Here is a 20,096-nt window from a genome sequence, read left to right on the forward strand (position 1 = left end):
ATATACAGAGGGAGAGAGATGAGTAAATAAATAATGTAGAGAACGATGGGAAAAGAGAGAGAGAAAGGGGAGAGAGAGATAGAGAGAAAGAGATATGCACAGAGGCAGAGAGAAAGAATGCGTGCGAAAGAGAGAGAGAGAGAGAGAGAGAGAGAGAGGAGTAGAAAGAGTAATGTCACAAGAAAATGGTGAGACAGGATGAGAGCAAATAAACCATTACTAAGTTGTACATGGCAAGGTCTCTTCACGGACACAGAGATGCATGTAGGAAACTTCACACACGTGAGCACACGGACACACACACACACACACACATAGGCAGCTCCGATGCTGAGTCGCTATGGAAACTGCCTCTTCTCTCTCTAATAGAACCGCACCAGCCATTCCATTGCACTGACTCACTCTGAGCCTGTTGCCGTGGTAACACATTCTACTCACGTATTTGCATCACAACCTGAATCTCAGGTTACACATGCACCAGAGTGCATCACACACACACACGCACACCCGCACTTGCATGTGCACACACACACCACTGTGTCAATACACACACATGCAGTCATCCTTCATAGAACATATTACAGTGCACTCGAGAGACTAAATACATTAAAGCCCTGACACACACACACAAATGATTTCCCCATCTCTCTTATGCAACCAACTTCGCATATGCGCACAATTATACAGCAATGGAGTGCGCACGCACACACACATGCATACACACACACTCACACACACTCCATTCCCTTTCTCTCCAGTGTATTGTGTGTCTCTAGTGATTTCCCAGAGGAGATGTAAACAAGTTCAATTATCCCAGCATTACCAGGCAAGCAGAGCCCTTGGTGTGACGCCTGGCTAATGGATCAGCTCTCCTCTCTGTCACCAGGCAGTCACACACCACAAGCACATGACAAACAACACACACACAGAGACAGACAGCGACAGAGACATTGACAGAGAGGGACGCTCAGCACTGGACTGGAGAGTGTCACTCTTCTCCAGCAGAGCTAGGACATCTAGAGCACCAGGTACTTTGTCTCTGAGAGTGTTGCTGTGGACGTCGGAGTGCTCTGTGTGTTTGTGAGCACGTGTTACCTCTAAAGGATGTAGGCCTTTGTGACAATCTATCTCGCTGCTCACCCACATAAAGCATTCAAATACCTCTGTGTGAATGGGAGCTAAGTGAACGCAGCGATTTGAGTTTATTACGTGTCCGCGTGTGAGCGCACGAGCCTAGCATGACGGCATGATCATGTACACGGTGCCGTATGTGTGTGTGTCGGTGCACGTGTTCAGGCTGACTAACAGAGGAAGGAGATGGGATGTGTGTTAGAGCCACCTGCAGGACTCTCCAGGGGTATGTGTCTCCTCAGAGAGACATTTCACGATGTGACTGACTCACATCGGGACATCCAGGAGGTTAACACTCCATCCAAACATGTCATTAACCTACGTTAGATAACGTTAGCTAACCAACGTTACTTACACACCCAGTCACAGGGACAGCATGTAATATGTATATAATATGTATGTACTATGCATGTAATATGTATATAATATGTATGTACTATGCATGTAATATGTATATAATATATATGTACTATGCATGTAATATGTATATAATATGTATGTACTATGCATGTAATATGTATATAATATGTATGTACTATGCATGTAATATGTATGTACTATGCATGTAATATGTATATAATATGTATGTACTATGCATGTAATATGTATATAATATGTATGTACTATGCATGTAATATGTATATAATATGTATGTACTATGCATGTAATATGTATATAATATGTATGTACTATGCATGTAATATGTATGTACTATGCATGTAATATGTATATCATATTAATATGGGGGTTATGGGTCCATCTGATAGGTTGACTGCACCATACATACTGTGGATATTCTGTAGATCATAGACATTGCATGCAGCTGTTCATCACTCTGTACAGTACGTGGAACTCATTCATTGGAGGTCTTTCTAAGCATGAGCACAAGAGCTAACCCTGTAGCAGGGGTCTGGACTGACCCAGTCAGACTAGTCCATCCTCCTCCACATTTAATAGATTGGTTGAACAGTGCAGAAGAGAACCTCCCCCTCAGTTTTTTCTTCTTCTCGTCAAGACCAGTACATAGGGGATCTAGTTTGGGGCGTTCATTTTAGGCCCGCTACAGTGCGTTAGGTTAGGTTTGTCATGCCTTCCCCTTCCCTGTGTTGTGTGGGTGCTGATGCCCCTGTTTGTATGTGATGGAGTGTGTGTTGGTGTAGGATGTGTATGTGAAAGAAAGTGATGTAGAGTGATTTAGTGTCTGTGTACTGTATGTGTGACTTCACACGTGTTAGTACATGATACGAGTGCATATGTTAGTGCATGATAAGAGTACATGATAAGAGTGCATATGCTAGTACATGATAAGAGTGCATGATAAGAAGGCATGTGTTTGTGCATGATAAGAGTGCATAATAAGAGTGCATGATAACAGTTCATGTCTGCATGTGGGAGGGGAGCAGAGAGAACTGTCTCACTCAGCCACCATCAGCCTACATCCCAGGCCTACAGGGCCAAAAGGGCCCTCACTGTCCTGCCTGCTTCAAAACAGCCCCTGAAACTCCTCTCCTCTCCTCTCCTCTCCTCTCCTCTCCTCTCCTCTCCTCTCTCTCTCTCTCTCTCTCTTCATAACCTGCCACTCTCCCTCTCCCCTTCTCTCTGCCTTTCTTCTGCTGCTGCTCTCTCCCCCCTCCATCCTTGCTGCTCTCTGCCCCCCTCCACCCTTGTTGCTCTCTCCTCCCTCCACCCTTGCTGCTCTCTCCTCCCTCCACCCTTGCTGCTCTCTCCCCTGCACCCTTGCTGCTCTCTCCCCCTCCACCCTTGCTGCTCTCTCCCCCTCCACCCTTGCTGCTCTCTCCCCCTCCACCCTTGCTGCTCTCTCCCCCTCCACCCTTGCTGCTCTCTCCCCCACTCCACCCTTGCTGCTCTCTCCCCCTCCACCCTGCTGCTCTCTCCCCCTCCACCCTTGCTGCCCCCCTCCACCCTTGCTGCTCTCTCCCCCTCCACCCTTGCTGCTCTCTCCCCCTCCACCCTTGCTGCTCTCCCCCTCCACCCTTGCTGCTCTCTCCACCCCTCCACCCTTGCTGCTCTCTCCTCCCTCCACCCTTGCTGCTCTCTCCCCCTCCACCCTTCCTGCTCTCTCCCCCTCCACCCTTACCCCCCTCCCCCATCGTTACTACACCCCCCCCACCCTTGCTGCTGTTGCTTTCTCCCCCTCCACCCTTGCTGCTCTTTCCTCCCCCTCCACCCTTACTCCCTCCCCATCGTTACTGCACTCCCCCCTCCACCCTTGCTGCTCTCTCCCCCTCCACCCTTGCTGCTCTCTCCCCCTGCTACCCTTGCTGCTCTCTCCCCCTCCACCCTTGCTGCGCTCTCCCCCTCCACCCATGCTGCCCTCTCCCCCTCCACCCTTGCTGCGCTCTCCCCCTCCACCCTTGCTGCTCTCTCCCCCTCCATCCTTGCTGCTCTCTGCCCCCCTCCACCCTTGCTGCTCTCCCCCTCCACCCTTGCTGCTCTCTCCCCCTCCACCCTTGCTGCTCTCTCCTCCCTCCACCCTTGCTGCTCTCTCCCCCTCCACCCTTACCCCCCCCATCGTTACTACGCTCCCCCTCCACCCTTGCTGCTGTTGCTTTCTCCCCTCCACCCTTGCTGCTCTTTCCTCCCCCACCCATGCTGCTCTCCCCCTCCACCCTTACTCCCTCCCCATCGTTACTGCACTCCCCCCTCCACCCTTGCTGCTCTCTCCCCCCTGCTACCCTTGCTGCTCTCTCCCCCTCCACCCTTGCTGCTCTCTCCCCCTCCACCCTTGCTGCTCTCTCCCCCTCCACCCTTGCTGCTCTCTCCCCCTCCACCCTTGCTGCTCTCTCCCCCTCCACCCTTGCTGCTCTCTCCCCCCTCCACCCTTGCTGCTCTCTCCCCCCCTCCACCCTTGCTGCTCTCTCCCCCCTCCACCCTTGCTGCTCTCTCCCCCCCTCCACCCTTTCTGCTCTCTCCCCCCTCCACCCTTGCTGCATTTCTCTCCCTTCATCTCAGCCTTACTAGTCTCTTGATATTGGACTGCATTCTCTCTCACTTCCTCTCTTCTTTACCTCTCTCTTTCTCACTATTTTCCATCCTAGTCTCCCACTCATCCACCCTCTCTTCCTCCCTCTCTCTCCCACTTTCAAAGCTATATAAATGTCATTTCATCATGCACTTGTCTTCATCACCACTATTTTTTCCATTTTCTCCCCTTCCTCGCCCTCCCCTGTGCTCTCAGCGCTCCCCTTTCCCTTTCTCTTTCATCTCTCTTCTGTCATTCTGCTCCTCTCCTCCAGATTCCTGTACGCATCCTTCCCTCTCTTTTCACCGTTAAGAAACCGCACAATTGGATTAGCTAGATCTGTCTCTTTTTAAACCATAGCAATTAGAGACGGCAGAATGGGAGAAATGAACACGGAAACAGCAAACACACCTTAACACATACAATCAAGCACAAACACATACACACAGCCCGAGTGGATGCAAACACAAACATATGCACACACACGCACACAAACACAATAGTAAAACGTCTGATCTTTCAGACCTCTTGATTATATAAAGACAAGGCATCATTCCCCTGGCTAGTTTTAACAACTAGTTACATGGTTTCCTAGATGTGTAATGTTTGTGGGACAGTAACCTTCACCGCTTGGAATCGTATCCAAATGCCAGCACCCCCCTACAAACAAACTGTAATGCCTTTAATGTAAAAACCCACCTCTTCCCCAACAAATAGTCAAATAAAGAAATGGTCAAGTGGATCAATCAAAAGACCCAATCTACACAATGCAGTTAAAGAACATCTATTAAACAAAATATAAAGTATTCACCTTTTGGATGGTGCAAGACAGAGGACAGTCAAAACAGCATGACTTGTAAAAAGTGATATGCAAATAAAATTTGACTATATACCAAAAAAGGAGAAAATGGCTGTGGCAGGGGTGTGTGGAACAATTGAGGTTTGTGTGTATGTGTGGGTGTGGGTGTGTGTGTGTGTGTGTGTGTGTGTGTGTGTGTGTGTGTGTGTGTGTGTGTGTGTGTGTGTGTGTGTGTGTGTGTGTGTGTGTGTGTGTGTGTGTGTGTGTGTGTGTGTGTGTGTGTGTGTGGTTGTGTGTGAGAGAAAAAGACAGAGAGAAAGATAGAGAAAGACAGAGAGAGAAACAACGAGAGAAAGACAGTGTGTGTGTGTGTATGTGTGGTTGTGTGTGAGAGAGAAAGACAGAGAAAAAGACAGAGAAAGACAGAGAAAGACAGAAAGACAGAGGGAGAAACAGCGAGAGAAAGACAGAGACTGAGAAAGACAGAGAGAGAAACAGAGCAAGAGAGAGAGATAGCGAAGAAAAAAGCTAGATGAGAGAGATGATAGATGAGAGGGGAGTATGTCTGTCCATATCAGTCTACTTCACAACATTAACGTTGAGTTATCTATTCTAGCTAGCTTTTAGCTATGGTATCAAATATAATATATTATGTGTATATTATTATACTTGTTACATTTTTGTGAGACGATTACAATGAATGAGATAATAGGAGATATGGAGATAATGATAGTGGGAGATAATAGTAATAGTGATTACACTTACAGACACCAACATATAATGTCAGTTGGTTATTCTATCCCCTCCAAAAGTTTGAAAAATACCACAAAAGGGTTAAACATGCTGCAAAAATACCTTCATCCCTTGGTTTGTTCATTGTAGACTCATCGTGTTTTTTTGTGAGAGGACCTAAGGTTCAGAAAAAAGGGAGGAAAAAGAGAAAAGAGAAAATTGAAAAAGATGTCACTTTGCTGAAAACAAAAAAGAAACCAAGGGAGGAGCAAAAATGGCAAACCAGCAAGAGACTAGCGTTGCACGGTATACCGGTTACCACGGTAACATCACCATACCAAAACATCACGATACTTCTGATACATTGTTTTTAATACCGTAGTACTGTTTCATATGATACTGACTTTTTCAGCCCTAGTGATCTAAAAAACCTTCTACAAAATGTTTAAATTCAGTTGAACATAAGCGACTGCCACTAGTCTCTGGTATGCACAGGTCCAGTCATATCCACTTCACTTTCATGCTCACATCACGTGTAGCAGCTGTAATCAGCCAGCATAACCCCCTACCAGCTATAACCATAACTACCAGCCCTTATTCACCCACTACTCTCCTTCTGCTCTTCATGAGCATCTATTCCTCAGTCAGTTCAGAAATATATCATTTAGCCATGATGGAGACGGGGATGCAGACCCTGATGGGTCTGTTGTTAGTTGTACATTTGTTACATTGGAGCAGCACGCAGAGCGAGCTATGATGATACATCACCTGTTATAATCAAGAGCACAGACCAGTCTGAGTTTGAAGTTCACTGTCAAGCAGCCTTTTGAGTGTCAGAGGGGTAAAATGGAGCACTGCTTGGCGACAGGCCTGCTTGCAGCTTTTACAACAGAGAAAACGGCTTGTCTCCAGCCTAAACAGTAGAGAAATATGACCCATATTAACGGAGATACCTTTTCGTCTTTCGATTGGGATTTGTGCGCACTTTAAATAGTTTCACAAACCATGTCTCCCACGTACCTAATTATTAGTTTGAAAAAAACAATGTTGTTCAGTCATGATACCTACCTCGCTAACAACCTGGTAACCTGACAGTAGGTTTAGGCTAATTTGGCACAGGAAGAAAGGAAAAGGTTCTGCTACTCATGAGATGTGCTTCAAAGGTAGGATTCATGTGGGCCTAATGGACGCCTAAACTATACTGAACAAAAACATAAATGCAACATGTAAAGTGTTGGTCCCATGTTTCATGAGCTGAAATAAAAGATCCCAGAAATGTTCCATAATCACAAAAAGCTTATTTAGCTGGAATTGTATTCAACCATTTTTGCACAATTCCTAGAAGCTGAAAATGTCCCAGTTCTTCCATGGCCTGGCATACTCACCAGACATGTCACCCATTGAACATGTTTGGGATGCTCTGGATTGACGTGTACAACAGCGTGCTCCAGTTCCCGCCAATATCCAACAACTTCGCACAGCCATTGAAGAGGAGTGGGACAACATTCCACAGGCCACAATCAACAGCCTGATCAACTCAATGAGATGAGTCGTGCTGCATGATGGTGGTCACACCGGATACTGACTGGTTGTCTGATCCACTTGTACATTTTTAAAGGTATCTGTAACCAACAGATGCATGTCTGTATTCCCAGTCACGTGAAATTCATAGATTAGAGCCTAATGAATTGATTTAAATTGAATGATTTCCTTCTATGAATTGTAACTCAGAAAAATAGAAAAAATGGTTGCGTGTTGCATTTATATTTTTGTTCAGTATATATAAAAAATGATTTCTTTCTGATGCTATTCTGTTTGGTGCATAACGCTTTAACGTTGGGAAAGTTTTTGTGTTTGTAGGAGAGAGAGAGAGTGGTGTGTGTGTGTGTGTTAACTGAAGAGTAGAATGTTTCAGACAGTGTTTTCCCCTTACTGACACAACGACAAGCAGATCATTATGCAGTGTTTTCCCCTTACTGACACAACGACAAGCAGATCATTATGCAGTGTTTCCCCTTACTGACACAATAACAAGCAGATCATTATGCAGTGTTTTCCCCTTACTGACACAACAACAAGCAGATCATTATGCAGTGTTTCCCCCTTACTGACACAACAACAAGCAGATCATTATGCAGTGTTTTCCCCTTACTGACACAACAACAAGCAGATCATTATGCAGTGTTTTCCCCTACTGACACAACAACAAGCAGATCATTATGCAGTGTTTTCCCCTTACTGACACAATGACAAGCAGATCATTATGCAGTGTTTTCCCCTTACTGACACAATGACAAGCAGATCATTATGCAGTGTTTTCCCCTTACTGACACAATAACAAGCAGATCATTATGCAGTGTTTCCCCTTACTGACACAATAACAAGCAGATCGTTATGCAGTGTTTCCCCTTACTGACACAATAACAAGCAGATCATTATGCAGTGTTTCCCCTCACTGACACAACAACAAGCAGATCATTATGCAGTGTTTTCCCCTTACTGACACAACAACAAGCAGATCATTATGCAGTGTTTTCCCCTTACTGACACAATAACAAGCAGATCATTATGCAGTGTTTCCCCTTACTGACACAATAACAAGCAGATCATTATGCAGTGTTTTCCCCTTACTGACACAATAACAAGCAGATCATTATGCAGTGTTTTCCCCTTACTGACACAACAACAAGCAGATCATTATGCAGTGTTTTCCCCTTACTGACACAACAACAAGCAGATCATTATGCAGTGTTTTCCCCTTACTGACACAACAACAAGCAGATCATTATGCAGTGTTTTCCCCTTACTGACACAATAACAAGCAGATCATTATGCAGTGTTTCCCCTTACTGACACAATAACAAGCAGATCATTATGCAGTGTTTTCCCCTTACTGACACAATAACAAGCAGATCATTATGCAGTGTTTTCCCCTTACTGACACAACAACAAGCAGATCATTATGCAGTGTTTTCCCCTTACTGACACAACAACAAGCAGATCATTATGCAGTGTTTTCCCCTTACTGACACAACAACAAGCAGATCATTATGCAGTGTTTTCCCCTTACTGACACAATAACAAGCAGATCATTATGCAGTGTTTTCCCCTTACTGACACAATAACAAGCAGATCATTATGCAGTGTTTTCCCCTTACTGACACAACAACAAGCAGATCATTATGCAGTGTTTTCCCCTACTGACACAACAACAAGCAGATCATTATGCAGTGTTTTCCCCTACTGACACAACAACAAGCAGATCATTATGCAGTGTTTTCCCCTTACTGACACAATGACAGGCAGATCATTATGCAGTGTTTTCCCCTTACTGACACAACAACAAGCAGATCATTATGCAGTGTTTTCCCCTTACTGACACAATAACAAGCAGATCATTATGCAGTGTTTTCCCCTTACTGACACAACAACAAGCAGATCATTATGCAGTGTTTTCCCCTACTGACACAACAACAAGCAGATCATTATGCAGTGTTTTCCCCTACTGACACAATAACAAGCAGATCATTATGCAGTGTTTTCCCCTACTGACACAACAACAAGCAGATCATTATGCAGTGTTTTCCCCTTATTGACACAATAACAAGCAGATCATTATGCAGTGTTTTCCCCTTACTGACACAATGACAAGCAGATCATTATGCAGTGTTTTCCCCTTACTGACACAACAACAAGCAGATCATTATGCATGTATATTCCTCCAGCCATATCACAGGTAGGCCTTTGCAAATATGAGCAAATCAGACATAATATCTAGTATTATATTATGCACTTAACAGTGTGAAGTTAAATGAAATGTGTTGTATTGAGTAGAAGTGTGAATTTCAGTGACAGGTTTTTGGAGAATGTTTTGAAAATGGATGCCAGGTCACAGATTCAGATTAATTCATATCATGATACTTGGCCTGGTGTCGTATCGTTTGTTAAATTGTTGTTATTGTAACAACACAACAAGAGACTATCTTCTCTCTCATTTACAAAAGACTCCCAAACAACCGAAAGCCAAACGTAAGAGAGCATTACAAACACAGCTTGTCCTGCGGAGACAGCCCCAAACTAGTCTGTTTCACTGCACAGGATCTAGTTGAGAGGTGCCTGCTGAAAGACCCTAGAGAACATTTCCCATTTATTCCCTCACATCAGTGCTTTGTAGAGGAAAATCAATGAGGAGAATCAAGCCATCATTCTTTGTGGTTAGAAGGCAGGCAGGAGAATGCCAACCCATCATGGCGCATCTGCCCACTCAGCCCCTTAGCTCAATGCTACAGCCCTCAGGCTACAGCGTATCTGGGCCCTCATCACGTCCACAGGGTATGTCCTGCCAGGATACACAACTACATTCGGAGGATGACCAGGGACATACACACACACACACGCACGCACGCATAAACATAAGCACACACAATTCACAAATTCATACACACAAAAACATCCCATCCAGAGACATCAATGCCCTCGTCAGAATGTCCCTCCATCCTCCTGAGTATCCCTACAGGGAGCCTGGGAGGGAGTGGTGCTTCAGTATTTACACAGCCATGTGAGGGCTTCTGACAGGGCTCCCCTACGCCAAGGTCACACAGGTGGCCCACATTAAGCTTTAATGTTAACAGTGGTTAAACGTTCCATAGGGGACAGCCAATAACAAGCATTATCAGAGTGACCCCCCACCCTTCTGGCACGCCGCTCTCTTTAAGCCTGGCCGATAGGGATCCTGTTCATTTGTTTATTGTCTCGATCTGTCAGTGGAGCGCTACATGGCCGGCACAATCACTACACGGCTTTTATAGTCCCTCTCAATCACTTTTAGGATTCAGCACGCTATCCTGTCCCCACACACACACACACACGCACACACACACACACACGCACACACACGCACACACAGCCACCTGGCATGCTAGCTTTGCTAACACCACTCTCTCCCTTTCTGTTATAGGGTGCTAACGACACACTACTTTCTCCCTACGTGTTAGCGATACACTCACTCATTTAAAAAACACAGTGTACTCTCTGTTGGTGAGCCAGCAGCTTTATCACTCTCACAGTGTGCTAACTACATCTCTTCGCCTGGCTCCCTCATAGGGTGCTAACTACATATCTTCGCCTGTCTTCTGATGGCTCCCACATAGGGTGCTAACTGCAGCCTCTGTCTGAGACAGATCTATTGGCAAAACGCACAACCAACCCTCTGCAGTAGTGGATGAATGGCGGTCTGGATAAGGGACGCACCCAGACCAGCAGCACTGCTCTCTCTCGCTCTCTGTTCTCAATTCAATTACATTTAAGGGGCTTTTTTGGCATGGGAAACATATGTAACATTTCCAAAGCAAGTGAAGTAGATAATAAACAAACGTGAAATAAAATAGAAAAAAATGATCAGTAAATATTACACTCACACAAGTTCCAAAAGAATAAAGACATTTCAGATGTCATATTATGTCTATATACAGTGTTGTAACAATGTGCAAATAGTTACAATGTGCAAAAAGTAAAAAATGGAAAATAAATAAACATAAATATCGGTTGTATTTACAATTGTGTTTGTTCTTCACTGGTTGCCCTTTTCTGTGGCAACAGGTCATACATCTTGCTGCTGTGATGCACACTGTGGTATTTCACCTAGTAGATATGGGAGTTTATCAAAATTGCTTTATTTGTGGATCTGTGTAATCTGAGGTCATACATTTGGCAGGAGGTTAGGAAGCTCAGTTTCCACCTCATTTTGTGGGCAGTGTACACATAACCTGTCTTCTCTTGAGAGCTAGGTCTGCCTATGGCGGCCTTTCTCAATAGTAAGGCTATGCTCACTGAGTCTGTACACACTCAAAGTTTTCCTTAAGTTTGGTCAGTCACAGTGGTTAGGTATTCTGCCACTGCGTACTCTCTGTTTAGGGCTAGTTTGCTCTGTTTTTCTGTTAATTCTTTCCGATGTGTCAAATAATTATATTTTTGTTTTTTCATGATTTGGTTGGGTCTAATAGTGTTGCTGTTCTGGACCAGGACCAGCTTGCTTATGGACTCTTCTCTAGGTTCATCTCTCTCCAGGTGATGGTGATGGCTTTGTCATGGAAGGTTTAGGAATCGCTTTGTAGAATTTAGCGGCTCTTTTCTGGATCTCTCTCTCTCTCTCTCTCTCTCTCTCTCTCTCTCTCTCTCTCAATTTCATGGGGAAGCGATAATATTTAACAGATTTCCTCCCACCCCTAGGCCTCCCAGGTGTAAGGACAGTTCCAGTAAAGGGGCGAGGGGTGAGAGGGGCGAGGGGTGAGAGGGGCGAGGGAGGGGAGGGATGAGGCACGACAGTTAGACAGACTAGTAATGGAGGGGGAGGTAGATTAGGCCCCTGCCAAGTCAGCACTTTCCCAGCAACACTCTAAAACCACACCTAACCGCTTAATGGTGAACACAGTGATTTTAAACCTGCTCTAATACCCATTAAAGAGCTTAAGCTGCGCACAGGGAGTAGTTCCACTGAAATGGACCCGTCTTCCTTTGAAATGGAGCCGCAGACTTCAGTTAAAGACTTTACATGGGCCTAATGCTTCCTGCTTCCTGGAAGCCCATGACTCTGTGACGAGAGATGAGACTCAATCTGAGATGATTGTTGGATGTGTTCAGTTGGGTTCTGTTGTGCTGTCAAAGCAGGATTTTGTTTAAGGGGGGCATTTGATGTGCTGGAGCACAATGTGGGATGTTTCCTGCAGTGCATATTGGGATGCGACAAGCAGGTATGACAGCATTGTTTCCTAACAGAGACAGTGACAGCGACAGAGACATGGCTCTGTGGGGAGAGAAACAAACAGGTTTGCCTGTCTTCAGTGACGGTGTAAGAACTGTGTAGTGTGCTGGAGCTGGGGCCTGCTCTCACAACTAGCTGACAGAGACAGCGCTACAGAATTGTCAGTTCCATGTGGCCAGCCAGACAGTTAGAGTAGGCGATAGCTACAGTACCTATACACCTGCTTGAATGGCTTGGCAAGAATGGCCTCAATGTTCCCAAGGTTTTCCAAGAACACCTTAATACAAACATTGATTCTTGAAACACTCACGAATACTCCACCAGACATACAGTACATCACAAACACACATTTACTATACCTCATTTCCACTTTCCTCATCTCTCAATGGTCATCAGTTTCACTCTAAGGAACTCATTGTTACCTTTCCAGGAAAACAATGTTGTATGGAGGCACAACAGGTCTGGTACACAATGGTATACATATTATTTGTCTGCTTACATTATACAAGAATATTGCAGTTCGATTTGAAAGCCTTGGTTTCTAGTCAGGTCAAAAAGCGCAAATAGAATAGCCTCCTGAGTGGCTCAGCGGTCTAAGGCAGAGCATCGCAGTACTGAGGCATCACTACAGCCTGGGGTTTGATCCCAGCCAGCTGTGCCTTAGACCTTAGACCAATTGTGACTGGGAGTCCCATAAGGCAGTGCACAATTGGCCCAGCATTTCCACGTTAGGGTAGGGTTTGGCCGTGAGAGCTTTCCTTGGCTCATCGTGCTCTAGTGACTCCTTGTGGCGGGTCGGGCACCTACAAAGCAAAGTTGAACAGCGTTTCCTGAACAGGGTTAAGCAAGCAGGTGTTAAGAAGCAGCGCGGCTTCGCGGTTAATATTTCGAAGGACGTGTGACTCGACCTTCGCCTCTCCCAAGCCTTTTGGGGAGTTGCATCAATGAGATAGTTGGTAGTTACAATTGGATATAACGAAATTGGGGAGAAATAGGGGGTAAAATTGCAAAAAAAGGGCAAATAGCCTTTTTCCATTTCTGTCATTCTTACATTCTTTTGCAGTTTTCCCCTTGATTTGAACACTGTTTATTAGGCTAAGTGAACTTGGCTGTGTCATGGTTCCACCAGTCACCGGAGGGCAGCAGAGACCGTCATAGAGACATTTACAACACTCGGGTGTGTCCTATATATTCGTTATGATTTCCCTGTTAAAAGAGGTGTGTTTTGTCTGTTGTCCTTTGCAGAAGCTTGAAATGTTTACCGTGTGCGTTCGTTTCCTGAGTGCGTTTTCGAGACCTGGTGTTCGTTGTCTTTCAAGTGTACCGTGATCCTGCGGCTACCGATGCTAAGTATCCTTAATCACTGATACCTCGTCTAGTCTCTTCTCTGCACCTGGGTCCAACCTCACCAAGTCACAGGCAGAAAACAGATGCAGCCAGTACTAGTAGTGTGATGCAACCAAAAAAGAGTGAGAAAAACATCTTAAGCATCATAATCATCCACACCGGAAAAACTAACGGAATAATATGAACAAGCTTGATTTGAATATGTGCACTTGAAATGTAGATGGGTCAACATTGGTATACAGTGTCCATCTCAGATTGACTTACTGGCATTCAATGAAATCCAATGGATTAGTCATTTGAACTCAGCTCCTGTCCTGTTTAAAGAGCAACTGAACACACTGATTCTGCATGTGTTTCTCTGTTGCTCATTAAGAACAAGTAGATTTCCGTCTTGGGGTGAGGTTGGATGTGACAGTTGCTGATGTTTGTCCCCCATGAGACACCATAGGAACAAAGCCCGTATCATTTCCTCAAAATAGTCCGAATGAAAACGTCAAAATCTGTAATTCCTTTGGACATTTTTGCAGAGGAGGTTTTAGTCGTGCAATTTTTCATCTAGCTACAACGTTTGGGGCAGTATTTCTCAAGTTAAAAAAAATACAATTAAAAAGTAAGTGCGCAACGTGTTTCGTTATGTAAACAAAGTCCGATCCGCTGCCTGCTGGGCAGAGCTGAGTTTCTCAAAAGCATCGTAACACTAAGATCATCTTTCGTCCATTTTGTTTCAATGGAATTAAGATGCTCTTAGTGCTAAGATGCTTCTGGGAGTCTGTCTCACTGTCTGTGTTTTATGCTGTAATATTGGATAGAGTGCAAACACCACATCAGTGTATCCATCTGTATTAGTGAGCATTGTTGAAATCAAAACCCAACCCTCAAGTAATTCACGACGAACTCACTAAACTCTGTTTTGGATGAGACTGACCTTTATGACTAAAATGATCCTATTTACACTTTGTAGTCAATTTTGACACAATAATAAATGTTTCTGACTGATATAGATGCCACATAGGGCGTTTTCTACCAGAGAAGTTCTTTATTGCCTTCAGTTGCTCTTTAAAATACAGGGAGCCCCCCTCCCAGTTATAAAACACTGTTTCTCCATGTTTGAGTGAGCATGGAGCGGCCTGAACACAAGCTGCCGTCTGCTGTCCTTGTCCATTTCCCCAGTTCCGTAAAGGCGATGAAGCTGCATATGGTCATGTCTGTGCTGTGTGTTTGACGAGGTGTCTGACACAGCATCAAGCCTCCACCATGTCCCTGCCAGCGGCTCCAAGTACTCCCAGTTTCATCCCCCCCCCACCCTCCCTCCGTCCCTGGCTCTGTGGCCATGCCTGCTGAAATATGTTTTTTAATAAAGAGTCTGGACGGTAAACGGCCACTCCGCCAGCGATAAAAATGAAGGATCTGAGGCTCTTGGCTGAGGAGAGTCTGGAGGAAATAGGAAGGCAATGACACAGTGCTCTCACCGAGCAGGCTGGCGGCTGGCATAGAACAGGAGTTTCTCTATGTGAGGGAATAGGGCACAGCTGGACTAAATAGAGCCCCTATGTGTGTGTGTGTTTGTGTGTGTGTGTGTCAACTCACTTCTCGCTCTGACATTAGGTTTTCTTTCCATTATTCTAAAAAGCCATTTGAATTTCATTTGAGTTGAGGACGCAGCAGGCTACATAGTGGCCTGGTGGGGAAGGACATGGAACTGATTTGCATTCAGAGCCTGTGACCTCATCTACCTCAGTCCGCATAGACAGGAAGGAGGGAGTGGGGATACACATCAAATCAAATTGTATTTGTCACATGCGCTGAATACAACAGGTGTAAGTAGACCTTAAGGCAGTTAAGAAAATATTTACTAAATAAACTTAAGTAATCAAATATAATCAAATCAAAAAGTAACACAATATATAACATAACAAAAATGAGGCAATATACAGGTACAGAGAGAGGGAAGGAGGGAGGAGCTCAGAGGCAGAGAGCAGAGGGGGTTCTGCCTGAGTATTTCCTCCTATGGTATTACTCTTAACATTGGGCAGAAATGTGTCATGCATAGTTTCCTCTGTGCTCTGTGAGTGTTGGGTCATTCTAAGGCCTCAGATACAGGTAGCAGATGGGGGTACATTAGAGGGCCTTGGGCATGTGGGATATGGAGCTGTGATATGTGGAAACTGTAATAATCCATATACCAGAGGCAAGTTAAAACACGCCAATACTGAGTGAACATGGAAAATTCATGTTTTGAAAATCAAGAACACTCAATTCTTTCTCTCACACACAAATAAGCAAACAGTAAGTAACACACAGGGACAGCAACAGGCCTGTGTGAGCAGTGACCCTAACAATAAGTGACAGACTTTGACAAGAACACAAGTCACATGTAAAAAACACTCTCTCTCACAGACAGGCACTCCTGTAGCCTTGGGAATAACCAAATCACACACACTCAGTTTTCCTCACAAGCAGGATACACCACCTCAACGTGACATAATGGTATACAGCAATCTCTCCCCCTCCTCTCCACTACTTAGAGAGTACTTAGACAAGATGTACAACTTAACTCACACGGCCCTGTTTATATACTGTTCAGTGTTCAAGGTGCTGCCTCACTTAACAAAATGATTAAACGCAATTAACCAACAGGATGGAACATTTCCGATGGCCAGGACGAGACAGATTCCAGCAGTGTTTTTGGTGCCCCTCGTTTTCCATGCCAGCCCAAAGACGCTCGCTTTCAAAGGCATCCCCCCTTTTGTGGAAATGGAATTAGACAAACCTTTAGTTTCTGGGCTAATTAACTCTATGAAAGAGCTCTAGCCACAGTACTGTACTCAAAGACCTCTCATTTCCCCAGCAGAACAATCCTGATCTAATTTTCACCAGATCAAGGGCTGCTGGGATAGCAAAAATAAAATCATTTGTTTGAGGTTTGTTCTTGCATCAAAGACAATTGACACGATGGTTCTTCTGTAGTGTCATATTCTATTTATTTATTTGTTTATTATGTTCATATCAGTCCACTCCTCCACCACCCCACACATCACCATCCCAATCTGCATTGACACTATACTCTGGAGCTTCAGATGACCACTGAGCAGTCGCCATCTTTTTGTTTGGCTGTGGAACATATTGATCGGATCAAAGCGGAAATGAATTTGTAATGCTGCCAAGACATGGCCTGGTGGACGGTGATGTCACATCCTTCGCAATGTATTGCTGCTGAGGAGACATTACAATGGGATTGCAACGCTGTAATTCTCTGTTATAAACACCTCATACAGAGTGAAATATGCATGTTGGCTAAATGTAGAATGTAGCATTAAAAAAAAAAAAGGTTTTAGTCATTTAGCAGACGCTCTTATCCAGAGCGACTAACAGGAGTAATTAAGGTTAATAAGTGCCTTGCTCAAGGACACATCAACAGATTTTTCACCTAGTCGGCTCAGGGATTCGAACCAGTGACCTTCCGGTGACCTCTTAACCACTAGACTACCAGCCTATTGCTTATTCTACACTGTGTGAGCTGGGATTTGATATATCACGGGGTGAAGCAAAGCCCAATAAACGGTGCATTCAGAAAGTATTCAGACCCCTTCACCTTTTCCACATTTTGTTACATTACAGCCTTATTCTAAAAGGGATAACATATATTTATCCCCCTCACTAATCTACACACAATACCACATAATGATGTAGCAATAACAGGTTTTTAGAAATGTTTGCACATTTATAAAAAATAATAAACGGAAATATCACATTTACATAAGTATTCAGACCCTTTACTCAGTACTATGTTGACACAACTTTGGCAGCGATTACAGCCATGAGTCTTCTTGGGTAGGACGCTACAAGCTTTGCACACCTGTATTTGGGGAGTTTCTCCCATTATTCTCTGCAGATCCTCTCAAACACTGTCAGGTTGGAATAGGAGCGTCACTGCAAAGCTCTTTTCAGGTCTATCCAGAGATGTTTGATCGTGTTCAAATCTGGACTGGCTGGGCCACTCAAGGACATTCAGAATCTTGTCCCAAAGCCACTCCTGCACGGTGAGGTAAATTCCTTAAGTAAAAATACTTTAAAGTACTACTTAAGTAGTTTTTGGGGTATCAGTACTTTACTTTACTCTTTATATTTCTTAATCTTTACTTTCTTACTCTTTATATCCATTAGATTTTAAATGCTAAGCAGGACAGAAAATGGTCCAATTCACACACATATCAAGAGAACATCCCTGGTCATCCCTTACGCCTCTGATCTAGCGGACTCACTAAACACAAATGCTTTGTTTGTAAATTATGTCTGAGTGTTGGCGTGTGCCCCTGGCTATCTGTAAATTTAAAAAACAAGAAAATTGTGCTGCCTGGTTTGCTTAATATAAGGACATTTTTATTATTTAGAGTTTTACTTTTTGATACTTAAGTATATTTAAAACCAAATACTTGGACTTTTACTCAAGTAGTATTTTACTGGGTGACTTTCATTTTTACTTGAGTAATTTTCTATGAATTAAGGTACATTTACTTTTACTCAAGTATGACAGTTGGGTACTTTTTACACCGCTGCTTCTACGTTGTCTTGGCTTTGTGCTTAGGGTCATTGTCCTGTTGGAAGGTGAACCTTCGCCCCAATCTGAGGTCCTGAGCGCTCTGGAGCAGGTTTTCATCAAGTATCTCTCTGTACTTTGCTCTGATCATCTATCACTCAATCCTGACTAGTCTCCCAGTCCCTGCTGCTTATAAACATAAAAATGTCCACAGAAGGACGCTGCCACCACCATGCTTCATCGTAGGGATGGTGCCAGGTTTCCTCCAGACTTGGCATTCAGGCCAATCTTGGTTTCAATAGACCAGAGAATCTTGTTTCTCATGATCTGAGAGTCCTTTAGGTGTCTTTGGTAAACTTCAAGCAGGCTGTCATGTGATGTGCCTTTTACTGAGGAGTGGCTTCCGTCTGGTTACTGGAGTGCTGCAGAGATGGTTGTCCTTCTGGAAAGGTTCTACCATTTCCACAGAGGAACTCTGGAGCGCTGTCAGAATGACCATCAGGTTCTTCTCAGTTTGGCTGTCCGGCCAGTTCTAGGTAGAGTCTTCATGGTTCCAAGCTTCTTCCATTTAAGAATAATGGAGAACACTGTGTTCTTGGGGACCTTCAATGCTGCAGAAATGTTTTGGTACCCTTCCCCAGATCTGTGCCTCGACACGATCCTGTCTCGGAGCTCTACGGACAATTCCTTCGACCTTATGGCTTGGTTTTTGCTCTGAAATGCACTGTCAACTGTGAGACCCTGTATGGACAGGTGTGTGCCTTTCCAAATTATGTCCAATCAATTGAATTTACCACAGGTGGACTCCAATCAAGTTGTAGAAACATCTCAAGGATGATCAATGGAAACAGGATGCACCTGAGGTCAATTTCAAGTCTCATAGGAAAGGGTCTGAATGTAATGTTTTATAAATTTGCAAATATTTCTAACAACCTATTTTCACTTTGTCATTATGGGGTATTGTGTGTATATTGATGAGGAAAATGTTTTATTTAATCCATTTTAGAATAAGGCTGCAACGGAACAAAATGTGGAAAAAGTCAAGTGGTCTGAACACTTTCCGAATGCCCTGTATTACTGCCATAACACTAAAGACTTCAAATGAACTTAGCTAGTTCTACAAAAAGGCCTATAGTGTGAGGTCAGTGTAACAGTACTTCATATCCATGACATAGTCCAGGGGATCAACATATCTATGGTAATTCCATGTGGAGTAAGGTTTTGTGAGTCAGTAATGTGTGTGTGCATGTGCGTGTGTGCATGTGCGTGTGTGTGTGCATGTGCGTGTGTGCATGTGCGTGTGTGTGTGTGTGGCTTATGTTCAAAACCACCTGCTAATTAGCTACACTGAATAAAGAACATATATAAAACAAATTGAAATCCTCCTCGTTCCAAATGGGTTCACTTGGTCCTGATTCAAGAGAATATTGAAGTAACACTGTTATGTTCCTTTATGCCTTCAATGAGTGAAAAATAAATCAATGTTAGGATCAAATACAGAATGTAGCTAAATACTCGTTCTCTCTCCTTAAAGCCACAATCCAGAGTCAGTTGTTCAACCCAACAGCAGCCTCAACACTGGTTTGGTTTATGATAGGGTAAGGTCTAATCTTGCTACATTTGCACACACTGTACAATCCCATGTGTAACTCTGTTGTTGTTGTTGTCGTCACACTGCTTTGCTCTATCTTGGCCAGGTCGCAGTTGTAAATGAGAACTTGTTCTCAACTGGCCTCCCTGGTTAAATAAAGGTGCATTTAAAAAAACATTTTGTATATCATTCATTGAAGAAAGAAAAACGTTGAAC

At 44.1% G+C, this 20,096-nt stretch overlaps 1 protein-coding gene across 2 annotated transcripts in view; it reads right to left on the minus strand.

Moving 5' to 3' along the window:
• The window catches only part of LOC118385168 (neuroligin-2-like), a 97,310-nt gene that overhangs the window by 50,874 nt on the left and 26,340 nt on the right, over positions 1-20,096 (minus strand). Inside the window, exon 3 of one of the 2 annotated variants that reach the window (XM_052521066.1) lies at positions 5,769-5,822. The exons of the other annotated variant lie outside the window; for it this stretch is intronic. Coding sequence (XP_052377026.1) covers positions 5,769-5,822 — 54 coding nt within the window. The remainder of the gene's footprint in view (positions 1-5,768; positions 5,823-20,096) is intronic. 2 annotated transcript variants of the gene reach the window in all.

Source organism: Oncorhynchus keta, chromosome 6 (genome assembly GCF_023373465.1).
Source record: "Oncorhynchus keta strain PuntledgeMale-10-30-2019 chromosome 6, Oket_V2, whole genome shotgun sequence".
Classification (NCBI taxonomy): Eukaryota; Metazoa; Chordata; class Actinopteri; order Salmoniformes; family Salmonidae; genus Oncorhynchus; species Oncorhynchus keta.